General features: G+C 42.9%; 2 protein-coding genes across 9 annotated transcripts in view; one reads left to right on the top strand and one right to left on the bottom strand.

The window, feature by feature from the left end:
• Nucleotides 1-5964, top strand: part of furinb (furin (paired basic amino acid cleaving enzyme) b) — a 171560-nt gene extending 165596 nt beyond the window's left edge. For 6 of the 7 annotated variants that reach the window (XM_086208321.1, XM_086208319.1, XM_086208320.1 and 3 more), the window contains 5 exons: nucleotides 12-129; nucleotides 285-464; nucleotides 619-746; nucleotides 1709-1837; nucleotides 3318-5964. In XM_086208321.1, the coding sequence (XP_086064447.1) occupies nucleotides 12-129; nucleotides 285-464; nucleotides 619-746; nucleotides 1709-1837; nucleotides 3318-4054 (1292 nt within the window). In that variant the 3' untranslated portion in view covers nucleotides 4055-5964. Of the gene's footprint in view, nucleotides 1-11; nucleotides 130-284; nucleotides 465-618; nucleotides 747-1708; nucleotides 1838-2810 lie in introns of all 7 variants that reach the window. The other variant, XM_086208322.1, reaches the window with a different exon arrangement.
• Nucleotides 5965-7020: 1056 nt separating this feature from the next.
• man2a2 (mannosidase, alpha, class 2A, member 2) lies at nucleotides 7021-21438 on the bottom strand. Of its 2 annotated transcripts, XM_086208313.1 has the most exons (24): nucleotides 21310-21438; nucleotides 17786-18524; nucleotides 17375-17632; nucleotides 17109-17253; nucleotides 15919-16090; nucleotides 15592-15719; nucleotides 14597-14770; nucleotides 14088-14274; nucleotides 13513-13690; nucleotides 13031-13233; nucleotides 12315-12497; nucleotides 12015-12129; nucleotides 11867-11937; nucleotides 11611-11776; nucleotides 10214-10450; nucleotides 9909-10031; nucleotides 9715-9829; nucleotides 9428-9561; nucleotides 9185-9326; nucleotides 8781-8914; nucleotides 8536-8613; nucleotides 8100-8294; nucleotides 7895-8008; nucleotides 7021-7803 (listed from the first exon to the last, which is right to left on the bottom strand). In XM_086208313.1, exons 2-24 carry the CDS (start codon nucleotides 17915-17917, stop codon nucleotides 7651-7653), a joined length of 3537 nt encoding a protein of 1178 aa, XP_086064439.1. In that variant the 5' UTR covers nucleotides 17918-18524; nucleotides 21310-21438; the 3' UTR covers nucleotides 7021-7650. The 2 variants fall into 2 exon arrangements, with proteins under 2 accessions (XP_086064439.1, XP_086064440.1); XM_086208314.1 differs by lacking the exon at nucleotides 8536-8613.

The raw sequence follows: 21438 nt of genomic DNA, 5'->3' as shown, positions 1-21438 counted from the left end.
TTACCCCATAGTCAGTCATTCTTATGGTTACGGGCTACTGGATGCAGGCGCCATAGTGACTTTTGCCCAGAACTGGACCAGTGTGAGGCCACAGCGCAAGTGTGTTAACACCATGCTGACAGAGCCAAGGTTAGAAGGCTTGTTTAATCTTATTATGAGCCCTAACTCTTCTGCTCAGTCTAACTGATGGAGCTGGGAAGTGTGTCAATTTTAGCACACTGCTGTGTATGCGCGCATGCGTGCTTGTTTTGAGTTTTTCTAAATGCCACTTGTCAAATCTGCAGAGATATTGGGAACAAGCTGGTTTTTAGCAGGAGTGTGGATGCCTGCTGGGGACGGCCAGAACACGTGAGCTCTCTGGAACATGTTCAGGCTCGTCTCACAGTCCTCCACAACCAAAGGGGGAAGCTGGCCATTCATCTCATTAGTCCACTGGGGACACGTTCCACTCTGCTCTTCCCAAGGTACACAATCACACACACACACACACACACACACACACACACACACACACACACACACACACACACACACACACACACATCGTGTACAAATACTCCCACAATTAATTTTACCCTCCTTTCTCTTATGTTCTGCACTGTAATATCTTTCCTCCAGGCCAAACGACTTCTCCTCTGAGGGTTTCAATGACTGGGCTTTTATGACCACCCACTCATGGGATGAGGATCCTCAAGGGGAGTGGACCCTAGAAATAGAAACCATGGACGCTAATGGACATGACTATGGTAACCCAATTCATCTTCACCTTGGCAGACCTCTGATTCAGCCAGCAGATTCTCTGCGTTTTCCATCCGTCCATCCATTAACCATATCCTGTAAAGGGTCACGGAGGGGGCTTGAGCCTTTCCCAGCTGCCTTCAGATGAGAGCCGGGTACACCCTGGACAGGATGCCAGTCCATAGTAGTCCCAACACATATAGACAGACAACCATTCGCTCTCATAGCCACACCGACTGTCAGTTTAGAGTATCAGATTAACCTAGTCCCCTCTTGCATGTCTTTGGACTGTGGGAGGAAGCTGGAGTACCCAGGGAGAACCCACACAGGTACTGGGAGAACACGCAAACTCCACACAGAAAGACCCCGTGCTCAAGCCATGGCTCGAACCCAGAACCTTCTTGCTGTGAGGCGACAGTGCTAACCACTGCACCAGCGTACCACCCCTCTCTGTGTTTTCATGTTCTGTAAATGGCCTTGTTGCACCACCCTTGGCCCCTTTGTTACCAAACCATTCGCACCATCTGGTGCTAGCAGAGACACTCAGAACCACAGCTGAATGTAAAGATCTTAGCTGACCATAGAGCTGGATCCTCCTTCAAGAAAGCGGTTAGCAACCACTTGATAACAAAAACTTTTCTCCCATCTGTGGTTTTACCTTCCTCCTCAAAAGGCTGTTTATTATAATGAGTGGTTAGTTTGTTGGTTTTCTAAAGCTTACCTATGTGCTTTGTGTTATGTGAGTGAGCAGCTAGGAAGATGAGCTGGAAATGTGTCTCTTCATTGCTGCTGCTGTTGGTCCTCTTCCAGTCTTGTGTGAAGTCCATTCAAATCTCTCGTTGCCTTCCACCCCCATATATCCTCTTCACAAGTTTGTCAGTGAGTTCATGCTGTTCCCTATCTGAGAAAATCTGTGAAAATCCATCATGCCCCCTTCTGTCCTCTCCCCTCCCTGTTCAATCTCTTCCAGGTGTCTTGAGTCAATTCACCCTCATCCTGTGGGGGACCGGACCCAGTGTTGTCAGCCCCTCCTCATCCAACTTCCCTCGGCCATCCAACAACAGCTGTAAGACATTTGATGCCCAGCAGATCTGCATTGGTGAGGAGCCATCTGAGCCAAATGTCAATGGTATCAGCACTGGTGCACAGAACGGGCTGCATAGGGTGATTTAGTTTATGAAAAGGGATGTTGGCAATTCAGATATATGTGTGATCATATACAAGTATCTGCACACTATGAAGATGCACTTTGCCACATCATATTAGCTAGAATCACCATGGGATGGATGCAGGAGACACATGAACAGCAAAACTGCAACTCTCCATATTAGAGTGGAATTATTTCCAGTAGACACAAGTATTTGGAGAACTAGTAAACAGAGGGGCTACTTTTTAATTTATAATACCTACTGTATAACTATAAAATGTTCTCCGATGATTACCATCCTTCCATCCATTACCTATACCACTTATCCTTTAAGGGTTGCTGGGGGGGCGGGTAGCTGGAGCCTATTCCAGCTGTTTCGGGCGAGATCGGGTACACTCCAGTCTGTTACAGGGCCACCCTGAGGTTTCTCCAATTTTTCCCTGTCAAAAGGGTTTTCTATGGAGCTTTTCCTCAGACGATGTGAGGGTTTAAGGGCAGAGGATGTTGTTATGATGCCATGTAAAGCCCTTTGAGACAAACTGTTTGAAGAAACGGGCTATACAAATAAAATTGCCTTGCCTTGCCAACAAATATAGACAAACAACCATTCATTCTCACAGCCACACCTACGGTCTATTTGGAGTCACTGATTAACCTAACTCTCACATCTTTTCTTTGGGAAGAAGCCAGATTATTTTATTGTGTTATTGATATATGTGCACATCAGTGGTGATTGCTCTCAGACAGCAAGGGAAACTCAGCTTCCCCTAAAATGTCACTAAAAAAAAAAAAAAGTGGTGAAATATGTACTGCTGCGTGTACAGTTCATTGACTACATAGGCGCTAGAGAGCCTTCATCTTTTGTTGAGAATCAGCTACTTATCACAGGTAACCGGCGCAACTTCCTTCTCATTCATCCCCGCAGCGCCACAGTGTTTTACACAGTCGGACGCTCAGCTTCTCCTGACTTCAGTGGGGAAGCATAGAGGGGGTTGTTCCACTGACGCGAAACTAGACAGTCATTGGATAAATGCTGGGCTTTGTCCCGTCCATTGGATGCTCAGCATCTCTGGGGGTCTATGGGGCAGTGGGCTGGCCTGGACACTCCGATTCTGCATGATGATTGGATGAGCTGTCTGAGGCGGAATCCTTTTTTGATTGACAGCTCAATGAGCGAATCAGCGATCTTGAAGAATAAACATTCACTGGAGCATTTTCCAAGTTTTTCGTTCCGTTGTTCTGAACTGATCTGAAGACTTTACTGATCCCCAGCGACTTTGTCTTTGTTAAAATCAACTAGCGTTGTGTTTGGTGACTGTTCTGTCTGTCATGATGTAGGCCGGAAAAATGAGCTTCCCCTCCTTGAAAGACCAGAAGCTGCCATCGGCGCGCATCTGTATATTCTAATTGTGTGTGACCTCCTCCCATCCAGAGTGCAGCCCTGGCTTCTCCCTCTTCCTCCAAGGATGTGTTAAGTTGTGTCCACCAGGTTTTACCTCGGGCCCACAGCTCCTCAACCTCTCGCTGGAGAACTGGGTGGACCTATCCTCTGTTCAAGCTTGCCTGCCCTGCAATGCTGCCTGCCTAACCTGCTCCAGCACTGGTCCCACAGACTGTCTATCATGCCCCCCTCACAGCCACCTGGTCTTCACCTCCTGCCTGCACCAGAACCAGGTCCAGCGCAAGTCCCCTCAAGCAGTGGGGGATGGTGCTGAGCTAGAGGAGAAGACCCCAGCAGCAGATGCACACAGTGCAGAAGGCAAGGAACCTCTGGGACTCAGCGTATCTACATCCAATCAGCCTGCTGTTTTGGCTGTGATCAGTTGTACCCTCATCCTGGCAGCCTTTGTCGGGGTCTTCCTCATGTTGCAGATATGCTCCAGTGGCGCCTCATTGGACTGGAGGACAAAATTGACATCTGTGTTTTCAGACATAAGGGGGATGCGGGTGGGCTTTGGGTTGGGCTTTGGCCATGGACAGGGGAAGAAGGGGCGTGTATGCTACCAGGGGATTCCCACTGTGTGGGGGGACGAGAACACAATCACCTATGAGTCTGAATCAGACAGTGAGGATGTGGATGTTCACAGTGAAAGGACAGCATTTATCAAGACACAGAGCTCGATAGAGTGGGATGCTGCACCTGCTACTGCATTAATAATGTCACCATGACATCACAGATGTAGACCCAATATAGACAATCGTACAATGCCTTACTGACCCCTCAGCCCTCTGTTCACATGTATGACTTGTTCTATCATGTATTGATTTGTTAATGTATCGTCTTTGATCAATTCTTTGCTAATGATGCTTTTGACGCCAATTGAAGTGGTTCCAACATGAATTATACCCAATGATCTGGCATCATTTGGTTTCTATGAAGAGTACTGTAATGGTAAGAAATGCTTCAAATGAGTATGTCTGATATATTTTGGGTGAAAACACATCACAGCGGCTGTATGATGAGACAGTTGTGGATCTGCGTTACTAAGACTTGTTGGGAATGTCTGTCACAGGATCCAGGTAAGACTCTTTAGTCCTGACATGTAGTTGACTTTTTGTATGAAATTAAAAGAAAAGCTGCTCAGCTGACTTTTACAACATTTTTCTACAACATTGCTGCTGCTGCTGGTAAGAAATAAGATAATTTTCTCTTCATTTTCAACTTATAGGACGTATTGATTCTGGTGCCAACACCTTCTCAGCCAACACCATTTAGTTTGAGCTTCTTCCCCTTTCTATTGTGAGCACTGTACATGAAAAGTGTATGATTTTGCTGTCTCCAATGGTGTGGACCTGCTCTACATGTTAAGTCAAGGGAGAGAGTGGTTAGACTGATCAAGAGAAAAGGAGGGATCTTGTACCACATTTTTACAACTTTTTTTATTTACCTGAAAATTAATGAATATTATTGTGGAGATCAGTTTCACACTGAATAAAACAACTTTGGCCGTTGCATTTGCTGTTTGTGTGGGTTCACTGCCGGATTTGAAAACCTGAGGTTTTGCATATCTTCTATTCAGCCCCAAATATTCTCCAAGTCAGCAGATGACATTCATCACTTCTTCATGCCTTCAGGAAAATATATATGAATGTTGCAAGTGTCCTTCCTTACTTCCAGGCATTACCAGAGCGTCTGCATTCTGTCTTTTTCAAGCTGCAAACTTAAAAAGAAAAAGCCTCCAGAAAGAGTTTCTCTTACTGTAATGTCTGTATGCCTTCAACTTTAAGTTAATGAACAGGAAATTGTTGCGTGTGCAGAAAAGTCTTAATTTGCATCTTTCCCAAACACCATTTCAGGGGCAGGTAACCGGGGGTTCAAGGTGCATTTTTTCTGTGGTCCATAATTAGTTCTGCTGGGAAAATTCACTGCACAATGCAGTGTCTAATGAAGGCATCATGCTTTGCTTTCTAAATCCTTGATGTGCCAAAATGATGTGTCTATGATTTCACTCATGGAGTTTAGAAAAAGCATAAAATGCTGTCTCCTCATTCACACCTTCATGATGTGTGTTGCATTAATTAGCTGACTCTGCACTCTTGCTGCATACCAAGTAGACTCAGCTGTAAAAAGACAATCAGTTCATCAGTAACATTTAAATCAGTTTGAGACTGAGGTTCTGCTCATTTCAGCCTGCCACATATATCGGATGCTCTGGGATGAACTCTCTACCTCTCCAGTTAGGACTAGCACAGTGATCACATGCAGGCCTCCAGCATCACTGCATATCTTCATGGAGCATAATCAAAAGTATCACTCATCTTGGTGCTGTTTTACTATTGTGTCTGTTGTCTTCTCGTGAGAAATCTGTAGCACTGGACAGTCATGATGTCACGTCTCATGTCTGATGAGTTGAGGTTGACACAATGCTGCCCCCTACAGACAAATAAACTTGCAGAAAGTACCATCACACTGGTCATTTTATATTTTCATCTTTATTCACGTCCCATCTTTAATCAACCGTGAATTAATACAGAAGAGACCTGCCTTCATATATTATCTCTGAACAAATGAAAACAGCGCTACAACAAATATCACATTTTAAAGGTAAAATAGACATTTCTACAGAGACACACACGAATAGCAGATAGAGAAGATATGACTGTTGGAGCTGCAGAAAGTGCAAGTTGGGATATTGAAGCCTGGTCTTGCATAAATGTTGAGCACGGCTGCATGGTGAGCAGAATATGTTGAAGTTTGGCCAAAAAGGACAGCGACAGACTCTGTGGACAAGTCGCCTGGCTAAAGATGAACAGAGTAACGTGTACAGTGGGATGTCCATCAAGGATGACATTATCCTACACCATTCTCAGGATGGGAAGCGAGGCACAGCAGGGCTGGTATTTCCAAGAAAAGCTGCAGCCTGTTGTTAAAGGGTAAATTCACCCAAATTAGCAAACTAAAGAAATTTGATTACGTTGTTCTACCACGTGTATTTGATAGTGTTTTTAACTAGCATTTAGATTCTTCTAAATTATGTTTTTCCAATGCCCGAACATTAACAAATTATCCCTTACGATTCAAATCGTATCCACTTATTAACAGTTAAGATGCTGCTCTGAGATTCTGTGATGGTGGCAAAAATGTTAGATGTAATGCAGAATTTATTCTGATTAACAAATGAATGGTGATTAATTAAATCAAATATTTCTTTCTCTGGATTTTCATGTATCGCAAACCATTTAAAGTCTTAAAATTGGGCTGACTTCTGTAGACCAAATTGTAAATAGACTCATTTATTGGAACCTGATAATCAAAACTATCTTAACTACCACATTTAATTTGTGTGAAATAACCCTATAACCTTTTATCTTGAACAAAATGTCTCTTTTTCTGTAATTATATAACCAACATACTCAAACAATACTAAGATGGTCCCTGACAGTGTTCACTGAAATCTTCATACATCCCAAAAGAAACACATCTCCTGGTATTCAAATCAACACAATCTTTTAGACACACATCGGCCATGCTACATGAGGTAAAGTTGTCATCTACCTTCCAACTGCATCCAGTCTGTTACACTCTCTCAGTAGTAAAATACAAGCACCCAAATGATGTACAGAGGCTTTGAAATGAAACAGAATTTCCCCCCCCCCCAAGACCTTCTAATTTTCTCATCAGTGAAGAGGAAGCTGGGGGGGGGGGGGGGGGGCAATAGGAGGGAAAGAACGTAGATGGACTATGTACAATCAACAGTGGACAGAATAGAAACATCAAGTGATTGCTACTGGACTCAGACAGCTTATAAAGCCACAGCAAAGTGAAAGAGACAACACATTCTCTTTGCTGTTTAGAATCTGTCAAAAACCAAATTGAAGTTCAACAGGTACAAAACCAAAATTGATGTAATGTATGCCACTTCACCGTGTACATTTTTAAAAAAAGAACCAATAAATCAAATAAAGCTTTGATGATTGCACTTGATATGGCATTAGTCCCAGTCCCAGTCCCCCCCCCCCCCCCCGCTGCCTCGCATTGGGATATGTACATTCAGTAGTTCATTCCAGGAAAGAGCAAATATTTTAAAAAGTTCTGAAAAAGCAGAACCCTAACTGGCAAGTGTCGAAGGAACATCCACTCCAACAGTTATGGCCTGCCCTCTGCTGTGCAGAGTGCTCCCCCAGCTTGAGTTTCTGTGATTCTGCATGTGCATTGAACACAACAGAGGCCCAGACACCTCTGTGATGCACTGCCGCTGGCATGGTTCTAGTTCTTGGTCGGAGAAGTCCGAGCCTGATGATTACTGCCTTAATGTGGAAGACTCCTAGTGCAGTTTGAGCTTGAAGGCAGAAATCTCCATGGGCTGCAGGCTGACAGTGGAGTCGTTGGCCAGAGGTGTGCCGGGATGCATCAGCGTCAGAGAGATTGGCTGCAGCAGCTGTAGGTCCAAGTTCTTAAACAGTCCCATAATACTCAGCTGTAGGGACAGACAGGCAGGCAGACGGAAATTGGACACAGTTAGTGGGAATATCATTAATCATGTAGTACATGTGTTTTTCAATCCTGACCTGTCCTTGTGTGGTGGTGCAGTTGAAGCCAAGGTTTGGAGCATCCACACCACAGTCAAGACCATGACGGTGAAGAATTAAGGCTGTGTATGGTGACGGAGATTGGGAGTCCTGCTACTTGAAAACACATAAGTATCAGTATCAAACATACTACACGTGCTACAGATTATTTTCTCAACTGTGTATGCAGTCCCATTGAACTTGCCTGGCTCTGGATGCTGCGTAGGTTCAGCAGGTGGAAGTCGCAGGGAAGGAGGGACTTGAGGGGGACGAAGGTTTGTAGAGGAGGGATTCCACGCCGTTTGGGGAGGACAGGCAATGCCAAGACCTTGTGGTTCAGGATGGCGTTTGTCATGTGACTGAGGATGGAGGGGAAGCTTATTGTTGCACCGTCCATCATCTGTAAGACGGATCCAACACAAATGACTCATCTAGACGTACTGAGATGGCTACTTTATGGGAAGAGGAGCTACATTTTATTCAGCCTATTCAATTCATAGATGAAGAAATGTTTGGCTTCACTTGAGAGGAGCTACAAGGTGAAGAGGAGCAGAGGAGAAATAAAGCATAAGAACTGGAGCTACAACACAAGATTATAAAGTAACTACCAAGCATCCTCATTGTTGCCAAGGAAACATTACCTCTGAGACTCCAACAGTAAAAATTTTGGAGAGGAAAGAATGAAGCAAGGAGTAGAGTTTGGCAAAGAAACCATCAAGCTGAAGGTAATGGAGTGGGGAAAAAAAAAGAGAATTAGTGCGGAGATGATCAGATGAAGACAGACGGGCAGTAATGAGCACTGAGAGAAAGATTCCACAAGATAGGTTAAAGGACGAACACAATTCTTTTAGAGATACATTTGAGCCCAACTTCAGTCATTGCAAACCTTGTTGCCTGGAGATCTGCGCTCCAGCAGCAGTCGGAAATGGTTGGCTGTTTTCTTGTTGTCCTTTAGACCTTGACCCAGCCCACGATTATCATCCTGCATCAGCCGGCGGTCCAGAATCACTTCGAGCTGGCCTAAAGTCAGAGCGATAGGATCAGAGGGGAAGCTTAGACAGACTTGGCTTTGAAGTAAACATCAGTGGTTGAAGGTGTTCACAGGGTGCTAATGGAAGCTTTAGCTCCGTACTCTGCTGCGAAAATATGAAGCACTCTGCTCTGTGAAAGCTTCTCTAGGGAGATACAAGTGCTCTGATGCAGCTCAATAAAAAACTGGAGACAGTAAACAAAGAAAAAGCATTCCTTTCAAAGATCAATTTCATTAAAAACAATAAAAGAGATACATACCACTCTCTAGACTACTAACACCCAGAGACTGAGCTGTGTGCAGCGTGAGGCGGTGGTGGCTATCCTGGATGTACGCCTGGCTGGGCATTGGATAGAAGTTGGCCTGCAGGGGGAGCTTAAGGTGGTGGCGCCGAGTTTGCATCTACAGAGGAAAACAACCCCTTACAAAAAGGTGCATCAGCTACGTACCACACACAAACAGGTATTTACTATTTCAATGTGACATTGTTGGCTAGGACTGACCTGGAAGCCGTTGAGGTCAGTGTAGAAGATGTCTCCACTCTGGATGTCTGTGACCAGCCGCATGGCCAGTTCCTTATTGGTCTGATCTCTAATGTCCACCATGGTGGTGATTTCAACTGACAGGCCATCCACACCTGCAAACACAAAGCCTGTGATTGGGTTGCTGCCTACTTTTTCCCTCATTAAAGAAAGACAAGTTACCTTTAAATTCACTAATCATATTGGTTCTACTTTCAAGTCGCTTCAGCAAATCTAATTTAACAGATTCCACTGAGCAGTTTTATCACCTGGCACATTGTGTATGCGGACAGTCTGTTGGAAGTGCTGGTAGTGTGCCACCACCTCCGAGAAAAGAGGCCCCTCCACGACGCGCACCAAAGGCAGCTCTTTGTCGTTGTAGGGCTGCAAGCAGGAAGAGAGACTGTGCTTTAAACAGCAGAGGGAGATGGTGGCAGTGACAAACCTCCCTGAAGCTTCCTACCTTTGATTTTCCATCAGGCAGGAAAAGGTAAGCCCCACTTTTATCTTTTGAGGAACGAGTGCCATACACCATGAACTGCATCTGAACCTTTACTTCCTTAGGATCATCTTTGCGCTTTATACTCTGTAAAGTAAGAAAGACAGAGAGACAAAGTGAGATACTAGAATTAGTAAAAAAATGAGGAGATGAAAGGATGTGTGATCAAAGTGAACATGTCTTGTTTCTCCTCAAACAGCCAAAGTATATTTTTTCTCAGGAAGATCAAAGTTAACGCAGTGGGCAAATCCTTAAAGCAGTTAACCAACCTCCAGCAGGCCGCTGGTGCCACAGAAGCCCAATGTGAGTGACTGGCTGCTGATGTAGAAGGTCTGAGGCTCTGCCTGCTGAACACGAACAGGGAGAGGGTCCATGGTGCGGGTGGTGGTGCCCCGTCCAGACAGCCTGAGGAGGGTGTCAGAGCGCAGCGTCATGGGCGAGTCAGGTGAGTCGTAGAGATGGAAAACAGCAAGGCCCAGCGGGGGCAAACGAACCATGAATGTTGCCTGCGTGGGGGATTGAAAGGTGATGGGTTAGATGAGAGCAGAAGAGTGTGGGGTGGCTGCAGGGCCCTCGTTACATGTCAAAAGCATTTACACATTTGTAGCAACACCCTACAATTAAAATCCATAGAGAGATTATTGTAATGAGTGTTTCTATTTCTCACTTTGGAACATTATTTTAAGTGGTCAGAGGTCAAGTTTTATATGTACAAAATAAGCCTTAAGAGTCTCACAGATGCAAATGGGATCAGTTTTCGACTTCACTGTGAGGCGTTTCTTGAACTTTAAGAAAACACATCCATAGTGAAGAAGCCTCGCAGTCACACTACGAAGGGAAAAGACTGCACACTCTGGGGCAATCTTTTTATGTCATCTTTCCACATAATAAAAATTGAGCTTTCTTAAAATACAACTTACAATTTCTCCCACAATATGGGGTTCTGTCTTTGGGACAGGCAGAGGAGGCAACCTTACGACTCCTATCATATGGTAATACCTGTATCATGAGCATATTATATCGGCAGATTCTTGCCAATATCCAGTCTTACACACATCAGTGTTAGGTTTTCCTTCCATTGACACAGGGTAGCACTCTGATTACTTCATAGTTAATGATGGTATGTAACAGCAAGAATCATTATCAAAATCTATAGTTTATTGACATGTGTTAAATGCAATACTAACAGTAAAAATCTACTTGAAGATTGACTTGCGAAGTCTAAAATCTTCACTCAACATCTCTAAGATGAGCCAATAATAGCACACCTAAGTCAGGCTTCAAATTAATTTCACCATTTATTCTTATTAGATTGTCAAGACCGAAACAGTTCTCGTAATTCCTCAGCTATGTGATTGACATGTATGCATCAGCTGTTATTTGTCTTCAAAACAATTCAGATCCTTGTGGGTGACCACTCAATAAAAGTGCCTCTTCTATTTGCAACACTTATTTTTTTCATTTACTTCACATCACTGAAAAGCAATTACTATGTTCCATATCTGCCCCCAATGAATTAGTGGGCTGAGAGCGCTGGCACTGAAAAAGTGTAATGTGTTCACGCATGTATGCATGTATGTGTAGAAAGAATATACCAAACTGAAGCTTGGACCTTAGTTCTCCAGTTGGTTTAAATGTAATTTGATACAGAAATCAAGCATCTTACCTCAAACACTTCTGCACTCATCTGACTTGCAGAACTCCACTGGGCACTCAGCTGCACAGGGAGGGTCTGTCCATCCTCTGTAAGAACCCTCACCCTGACAGTGTTCACCAGCACAGTCACTACACACAGCCGCTCCTGTTCAATGGGGTTGAACATGACCACATACCTTGTAGTGAGAAGAGAACATTTATCAGAGACACTTGTAGCTGGAGGAGGAAAAGGGTGATGAAAGATGGGAGGGGGATGCAGACACTACCTGGGCCCTGCTGCATCTAATTCAATTAAAGTGCGCTGAGGCAGACTGTCCTGTGTCGCACGCCGATCATCCTGTAACAGAACACAGAAACACACTAAGCACATCTTTCCTACTAGTTTAATAAAGGTAAGGGTGTGTTGCTTCCTACCGTTTCAAGAAAGGGCTCAGTCTGGTAGAAGCGATAAAACTCTTTGTTCTTCATCACCAGGAAATGAGCTGCATTGATGATGACTCTCTTCAAGCCAATGAGTGAACGCAGTAATCTATGCAGAATGGAGGAGACTCAATGACTCATGCAGCAGTCATAGCTTGTTTTTTGTATTGAACCGGTGTATGTAAAAGTACCACAGAGGCAGAGAATTGAATTAGGGCTCTTATATCAAATTTCTGTTTTAAAACCTTATCCAGACCAAACACATTTGTGTATTCCCAAAATCCTCTCTCTTACTTGGTGCCATAATCAATGACCACATTCTCCTTCGCTGTGCCAGTAATAGCGTCATGGTGCTGGAAGAGGCCGATGGACCGTCTTGCATCAACAAGAAGGGCATAATCTGACACCGGGTATCGCCCTTCCATTCCTGCATGTCTGGCGTTGGCAACTGCCAAGCTATAAAGGATCTCTGCCCCCCTAAAACACATGAAAAAAAGGCATCAATGAAAACCTTTGAGTCAAAATGTGTTCATAGTCCCCTAGGATTATTTAAGGATCAAAGCTGAGAACATCAGTATCAGTTCTGTCAAGGAGAGGTGGGACTTACACTGTTGACAGCAATTGCCAAAGAGGAATTGATGGTAGCTGCGACTGACAACAATTTGAAATCAAGACTCTGTTGTCACAGTCCAATTTCTAATCACACGGACTCACATGTACATATATCAGTTCCTACTTAAATAGCCATTTTCAAAAATTGCTATGCTTCCATAAATTCTTTACTACATTATATAGAACCCAGCATAATAACTTTTTGCATGTTTTAATAAAATAAACTGAAATCCAACATGGTAACCCCCTCATGAGTCTTCTGTTGCCCATATGCCTATAACTTGTACATAGAAAGTTATCGGTGCCTTTAACTACTAAATCACACTTCAAAACAAAAAGTTCCTGCACTAACATAAACAGCATAGGTTTTGGGTGGAGTGTGACTGAAGCTCTCCCACCTGAGGTGTGACTCAAGCACACGGTCCAAGCTCTTATAAAAGGGTCGAGATGTGAAATAGCCAGTCCAGTAGTGGTCCTCACGATCTGCATAGGCAAAGAAATCCCCACTGAGCACTGGGAAGTCTGGAGGTCTTGATCCATGGGCCACTCCTTGAGCTTTGTATACAGCATTAAAGTAGTCAGTGAGAGTCCCAAACTGAGCCTGAAGGAGCAGCCAGGAAAAGACAACATGGAGGGAGGGGGGGAAAAAAAACCCAAAAACAACAGATCTCACTCAAATGTGCAGAAGAAAACACCATCTCCTTTAATTACTCATGTGCCTTTATAGAGTATCCTCTGACGCTTCAAAAGTCATGTCAGATTCTTTGTTCTGTAAGTAGAATAAAACCAACCTGCATGATTCTTTACCACCAGAAACACAATGATAAAAATGCCAAATAAATATTTGATATTTGTGAGAGTTTAAATTTTATTCCCTCACCTGTACATGCATCTCTGGGTGAGAATTCATGTAGTCAAACAACTTCTGATAGTTTATGTACTGCTGGTCCCACTCCAGTGCCTTGTCATAGCGGAAGTCATCTCCCAGAGGCACCAGAAGCACCTTGCTACGATAGAGTTTGGATTTTTTACGGTACTGGTCCAGGAGCAGGTTTGCCCTGTGTGGATAAGAATAAAGAGGACACACTCCATACCATGAGAACTGCACTGTATTTAGTGCCAACTTTCTAGGCTATCAATATGTTCTTGAAAAGAGCTTATTAGGTAGCTGGTATTTTTTATCAATTATACACCCTAGGAAATTATTTCAGGTCTCTGAAAGGAGGCTGACGTGACACACTTCCTACAGACTGCATCTATGCAAGTTAGTTTAGTTTATTTATTAATGATCAGGAGTGGTTAAAATAAACTTGTCTGTGCTCTGGTGGGCAAATTATTTCAATACTGACATAGATATGTTAGCTTATCATCTATACCTGAACAATATTCCATCCTCATCTGCTTAACATGGCTGCTATGATGCTAGTATTTAGACAGCTGATAGACATGACTTACCTCTCTGCCACATTTGCCTCCACCACAGTCTTGGGTGGCACCTTCCACGGACAGTTTATGCGGCCGCCTGGTAACCTCTTGAAGTCAAACTGACAACAGATTTTGGGGTCAGGTCCACATGTGTGAGGGACATCATAACTGTAGAATGGCATCATGTGGCAAAAGATGTCTGTGCTTGATCCAGTGTCTGTCAATGTAATAAAAACAAAAAATATTGGCTAGAGGAGGTATTAGCTGGTGACAGCATTAAAAGACCAATGTTTAAAATGGAGGAGTGTGTGGCAATGTAAATGATAATTTATAAGACGACTCGCTGAGGGGACTGTCACAATGTGGTATTTGAGAATTATTTCATTAAAAACAAATGGACAGAAACCAACAGTCTTAATAATGGAAATATTTCCCTGGATGTCCTTCCAAAATGTCCCTCCCTCTCCACAGCCATGACAGGAGCAGCAGAACTCATCAGAGCTCAACAAAGATGAGCACATGACTCAGACTCCACTCACCCCAGGCTTGCCTCCACATAAACTCTAGACTGCGAGTTGAAGCAAAGTGTTTCTTGATTGAGTAGTGAACCCTCTGGATGAGCATGCTTGTCAGGTTTGCCCTCCTCAGCAGATAGGGCATCGTAGCACTATGACCAAAAGGGTCTATTGCCCAGCCACTGCGAGGACTTAGACCTATGACAGAACAGGAAGCCATTATTCCAGGATTACACTGTGATTCTCCAAAATATTCTACAACAAATGAGTGACTTATAAACTCAAGCTTTGAGGCAGCTATTCTGCCGTTACGTCTCCAATTTAAACAAATGTGGATTCAACATCATTACTACCTTTGCAGATGGAAAGTTATGTTCCCTGTTCTGTTTGATTTTTTGTAACAAATGACATTAAAAAAAGACAAGGAATGTTTCTATTTTTGACTGTATATATGGGGAACTGGCACCACATCACTACATGTCTTCTACTGAGAACACTTCTTAGCATACTATGGGAATATAAACTCTGCTACTTCACCCAATCCTTTACATTGTTGGGTTTGATGCCGTCACATACAACTTGCAGTGCCTCACACCTTTCCATTTGACTGTTAGCCACTGGTAGAAATTCATTATCAATACCGTTTATGCTACTGTTTGAGATTCAGGGTTAAATTAGTCATGCTCCTGCCTTAATACAAACTTGGATGGTACTTCATTCAACATCACACTGCAAAACTGAACAAGTTTCAGAAGAATGAAAAGAGGGCAACTTAAAAAAAAAACAGAACAAAATAGAAACTCCTCACTATTTGATTTTATCTCCTTCTTGGTGGATGTGATATACTGACACACTGAGTGATAGGCGAGACCTTGATAGAAATTTGGTGTAATTTCAGCAATTAGGGAATTCATCTTATTTTTCCCCTTTTCTTTTTTAAAAACAAAAACTAGCATTTTGTACATGTAAGTATAAATTCAGAGACTAAAGTAAGGAGTGCTTTCTAGTCCAATGAGCACCTAGATTTCGCTCTAGCCATTGATGTCCTTCAATTAGTTGGTCTATCATGGCAAAGTAGTGAACGTTGGCTTCATCAGTCATCACCCAGCCGCCCGTCACAATCTCTAACTGCCCTCCGAGGATCAGTCTGTCAGAGAGGATTAAGAAAGAAAAAGTGAGGATCATCCAGCCCTAAGAAGCAAGACACACTTCAACCAGATAACAAGCTATTTCAAGAGAACTCACAATCTGCCAGTGGGTGGAAATCTTGGTGCAAAACATTGCACTAAGGCCAGAAATTGTGACAAAAGATTTAGGTGGGAATTCAAAAATGAACCTGGACTCACTTGCGCATGGCCTCCTGTTTGTGAATGTCAGCGGTCTCCCACCATTTAGAAAAGAAGGAAATCTCAGACCAGATGAACTTCCTGCGTGGATCCTCTGCCAGCTTGACCACCATGTTGTTGAGAATATGTTGGGTCTGGTCCATGAAGTACTTGTCAAATGTCTTAATCCAACCTAATTTTAAGATAAAAGACATTTACATTGCAGTAGCCTGTCAAATCCAAATGCCCATCCCCCTACTATTCAAAACCAAGAAAACAGTACAAGTAAGACACCCAACACTGGAAAAAGTACTTCGACTGATCAAAAATAACGCTTGTGTTTTATTCAAGCAGTAGCTGTTCCCCTCGGAACGTTATTCAGCAGTGTGATACAAAGAACGTGACTAAAAAGCACTTTCTTTGCACCTTAAGAGTACCACTTAAGGTATTACTTAAGGTAAATTTCCTCAAAAATATTCCGTCAAATGTGTGTGTCATCATATTACAGGCTAACATATTGGCCCAGTGGCAATTAATTAGAGACTGTTCAGAAAAGATCATTCCAGCCTCCCCCAACATACTTCATTTACATTTACCTGAAGCAGTCTAATCCTTTAAATCCCTTCTTTGCATTCAGTGACACAAGCCTACATCCATGGCTGGACCTAGCACATTTGGAGCCCTAGACGAGCCAAGAAAAAAACTAAAAGAAATGCAGCTGACAGAATGTTTTGCTATCTTCCGATCTCTCAGAGGGAGTTCCACTATTTTCACAAGCAGTGTGCTATGGGTGGGGCTTAGATTATGATGCCGGTGCAAAGATTCATAGTAATAATTTTTGCTGTTGTAATCATTCTTTTGGTCAGTTTTTTCAGTGTCTAATTGCCATGGAAGATAACTGTGTGCTCGTTGACAAAAATGTTAGTAACTTAAGTCTGCTGTGCTTAAGGTAAATCAATATTTAAGCTTATGACATATTTCTCTGTCAACCTCAACTGACCCACATCTACTTAATATTCCAGTGTTTGTGGAGCAAATTTCCATGACTTTTCCGAACTATTATAGCTTTATCATTTGCTGTGCTAAATTCTATGACTTCTCCTGTTTTGTATAATAGTGGGAACCCTTGGTAACTCCCCAGCAAATTAGCTAAAGTCTAATGTCATTTTCCCTAAGGGGAATTTGTGCATGTACGCATTTTCACCATTCACCTGGATCATTGTGGGAGTGAGGGACCACAAACACTTGGAGGTGTTCTTTGTCCCACTCATCTGGGTCATAGGTGATGTCAAAGCCTTGTTTCCAGACACCACCATCAGGGTTGTCAAACTTCAGGAGCGAGTACACATCCAACATCTGAAATGACACAAAAATGAGTCATTCAAAAGTAAGGAAAAAATTTATGATACAGAAAAAAATAATAAATGTGTTGGCTGATAAGCCACTCAGAATTTCCTCTTGCTGGTTGCAAGCTCACCTGAACATCTGCTTGACTGTGACTGCCGACAGAAAATTGACAATCCTGGGACTTGACAGCCAAGAAAGTAGGGCGGCCATCAAAGGGTAGGACCCAGGAACCGTTGGCACTCCTGAAGGGCAGGTGGCCACTGGGAGACACAGCTCCTGTGTCTGTGAGCTCCATGACAGAGTCTTTTATATGGCTGATGATTTGGTGGTTTTCTTCCAGGAGCTGTTCCAACTGCTCTATCCGGTTCTGCAAGACTGAAATCTGGCTCTAAAGCACACACAAAAAAACAAAGATATCAAGTTCCACGAGTTAAAAAATAGCTTTGTTAGAGGTTAAACACATCTATTCATTTCTGATTTGATGCAATTCCAAACATATCATGCCACATGTAAAAAAATTAACCAACTGTTACAATCTTACCCGTGGAAAGTTCCCACCATTCTGCCGTCTTGAAGGGTCATGCTGAACTCGATCCAACATCAGATACAATGAGAACACAGCCACACAGAATATGGCCCCTCCACACACTGTCACCTGTTTTCTCAGCTTCATCCTCCACTGGAGAGCTCCAGATTTTGAATGTTGAAAAAGTTTGGGTTTTTTTCACCCTCAAAAAATGAAGCAATTTGTTCACAGTACAAGAAATGATGAAAGTGATCGGCAACACCTATAGTGATAGTTCATTTCCAGGAGTCCAATTTCCATTCATGATGCTAAAGACCACAAGCAAAGGGAGCTGCCGCAGTGGAAGCAGCGTACAACATTGCTTAATCAGCAACAGTTGGCAAAAAGGCTGTCAGCTTTGACCAAACTGCAGCCACCGGTGGGCTCTTTCAAAGTCATCTTTGTGCTCAACCATCCAAATCGATGAGATTGCAGGAGAAGGGGAAAAAGTGCTGCACTGAAGGGGTAAGAACACAGAGCTTAGTGTCTCTGCAGCATTATGTGTTTGTCACTGTGGGTCTGCTCTTGTGGTCCAGTCCCAACTCCCTCAGCAGTGACTAATCCTCCAGTACAACTAGAGCCCTTTGTAGCTCAGTGGGTCTCCAGTGCCATAACAGCTTGCACATTAGTCAGCTGCAAACAATTGGATTGAGGAAAAATACCAACTTGGCTTACAGCATCAACTTTTTAATCAAGCCTTTCCCCAGCGCAGTTCCTGGAATTAGAATGAGACAAATGTTATGCTTCCCTCAGTGGCATTGTGACAGATGATCTATTGAGGCAGCACAAGCAGCGCATCTGTCCCACATCAAGTGCCACATTGAAACCCGATCAGAGGTTCTTCCTTCTTCAGCTGCAGCTAATTAATGGAGCATGCAGAAATATGTACTCGGGCAACCATTTCAAAAGAGAGGCCCATATGACAAGAACTGTAAATTAGCACAGGAAATACTTTCTCAAAATGACGAGTTAAGTCAAGGGGTGAAAGGTGCACAGGCGCTTCTTCTAAAAGATATTCTGGTCTTCCTCTGTGAGCAAATCCAACAGGATCATAATCTGCTCCCTTTTAAGCCTGGGACTTTTTCCAGTATGACCACAGAGAGTAGGGATGATGACGATGCATTTCTATTTGATTAGATAGAAAACTAGCATCAGTTAATCAGCAAGACAATTATTTGTTTATTTGGTGGATCTTCTGTGCCAGTAAAGGAATATATGTGACAATATGTGGGGCTGAGCTGCAAGATAGAGCCCACTCATGTGTATGATACGACATATAGAAAATTTAAATAAATGTATGTGTTAGTATCAGTATCAATGCCACCACAACCATTTCTTAAGTGAACTTATTGAGAACCCTAAACTCTCTAAGCTTATTAACTTAGGGTGCTGCTGCTCTGTTAACTTTGTTGAGTTTCAGGTAGCTATACATTGCAGCTATCTAAGTGTCATTGCATTGCGTCAGACTAAAATATATTCAGATACAGTGGCTGAAAAAAAGTTTTCGGACACCCTTAAAATTTGACACAATCGCAAATATTATGACATTTGAGGAAAAAACATTTTTTATTTCAAAAAGGTGCGGCTGCATTAGACGGACACAAACAAATACAAATTATTTTTTTTGTTTACAAGAAAAACTAACAAAATTAAATTCTTGACAGTTTCAATATGTCAGTTCTCAACATTGTCGGTATCACAGTTGACAAATAATGTGTCCAAAACTGACCAAAGGTTAAATAAACCAACATATCATCAACAAATTAATATTTAGTAGTCCTGCCATTAGCACGCAGTAGAGCTCAAATCATGGCTGACATGTTCCCCACAAGTCTTTCACATCGTTCAGGGGTAATCTTGTCCCATTCTTTTTGAATTACTGCTTTTAATTCTTCTAAATTCTTTCATTTATGCTTTGAAATAGACATTTTGATAACCCACCCTGATAACCCACCACAGATTTTCAATGGGGGATTGAGTTGACAAATCTAAGAACTGGATTCTGTGCTCCAAAAGCCAAGTTCTACTGGCCCTGGATGTGTGGCAAGGGGCATTAACTTGTTGAAATATCAACTTTTGACCTCGACAGAAGAGTGCACGTGAAGAAGGGAGCATGTGGGTTTTGAGAATGACACAATTCTTGGCAAAGTTCAATGTGTCACAGACAGTGAGACGACCAACACCAGGTTCACTGATGCAACCCCAAACCATGATACTCCCTCCACAATGCTTGACAGCAGGTACTGTACATGCTGGAGATAATGCTTCGCCTAGCCATCTGTGTACCCTGCCATTAGCAGGAGGAAGATAAAACTGGAAACTGGACTCATCTGACCACAGAATTTTCTTCCAGTTCCTGGCTGTTCAGTTTTTGTGTGCTTGAGCATAATGAGGCTGGGCTAACCTCTGTCTCTCATTGATCAGGGGCTTCTTAACAACCTTGTAGGACCGTGAATCATGATCTAAAAGTTTGCCATGTACAGAGCTGGAACACTGGACACCAGTTTGGTTTGACCACTGCTGCTGAAGGTCCTGTGATGTCATTCGGTGGTTTCCCTCCACATAATAAGAGATGCGGTTATTTCTTGCTGAAGAAGCCCTTGGATGTCGTGATCTCGGTTTGTCTTCAGAACTGTTCGTTCCTCTCTATTTCTGCAGTGTATCCAACTGCTGAAGGACTTCATCTGCACCTCCTGGCTATCTGGCGGGAGTTGTACCCTTCCTGGCTGAGAATCTGTACTTCTGGTTATTTCCTACATTAGGTTCCTTCTTTTAAACATATTTGTCTCTGAAGAACATTCACATGCATTGGCTTTAAATAGACATGAAGCAAGGCAACAAAAATTGTGTCTTTTAATAAAAAGCACAACCTTCATTCGTGGATCCCTGGAACCAAAAATGACCCAATACTCAAAATGTCATAAGGATTTTTATGGAAACAATCAATTTTAAGTTTTTAATGGCTTTTTTTTAGGATTTGTTTAGTATTTGGGCTGACTGTACGAACAGAAACTGCACTTGAAGACCTAAGGGTGATTGATTCTTTAGGCAATATTTCACAAATGCATGGGGTGTACGAAAACTTTTTTCCACCACTGTATATTATTGACTTGTAGACATTGTCCATTGAGGTCCTCAACTAAGCAGCCAAAGTAACTTCATGTTACGCTAAAGAGCCAAATAACACGAAGTGAGCCAAACAAGCTAGCGCTAGCAACCAGATCACATAAATTCGACTGCTTTCCCAGCTAGCTCAGTCGGAGACAGTGACTGTTCCTAAAATGTTATCATTAGGAAATATCGTGTGTGTGTGTGTATCACGGAAGTTTTACATCTAACACTGTACATGATACAAAGTGGTGCCTTGTTATCATCGAGACATTACGTGGCAGATATGTCCTGGGTAATCATTCACTTTCAGTCTAAACGTCAGCTAACAATCATGTGCGACCTTGGGAGCCGGCCTCATTGTGAACAAGATAGAACAAAGCTGACGTTACCTGTCGAAGAAGAGCAATAATCCGGTGGTGAGTACACCCAAGCAGTGTGGACGCTTTTAGCTGCAGTTTAAAGCCTGACAGATTATCAACTGTTTCAGCTAGCACAGCAGCTAACACTGCTGAGCTGTT

This window comes from Aulostomus chinensis, chromosome 7, assembly GCF_037954235.1.
Source record: "Aulostomus chinensis isolate RoL2024-O1b breed Wild chromosome 7, RoL_Achi_v1.0, whole genome shotgun sequence".
Lineage (NCBI taxonomy): Eukaryota > Metazoa > Chordata > Actinopteri > Syngnathiformes > Aulostomidae > Aulostomus > Aulostomus chinensis.
The sequence above is the reverse complement of the archived record's forward strand: the minus strand, read 5'-3'. Positions and strand labels throughout refer to the sequence as shown.

Excerpts from the sequence above, each read along its gene's own strand:
- man2a2 (XM_086208313.1), bottom strand. The coding sequence starts at position 17,917 with ATGAAGCTGAGAAAACAGGTGACAGTGTGTGGAGGGGCCATATTCTGT. Across the intron at positions 16,091-17,108 it reads TCACTCCCACAATGATCCAG|GTTGGATTAAGACATTTGAC; the intron begins GTGAATGGTGAA and ends TCTTAAAATTAG. Across the intron at positions 8,915-9,184 it reads TGTTAGTAGTCTAGAGAGTG|GCCAGCTCGAAGTGATTCTG; the intron begins GTATGTATCTCT and ends CTCTGACTTTAG.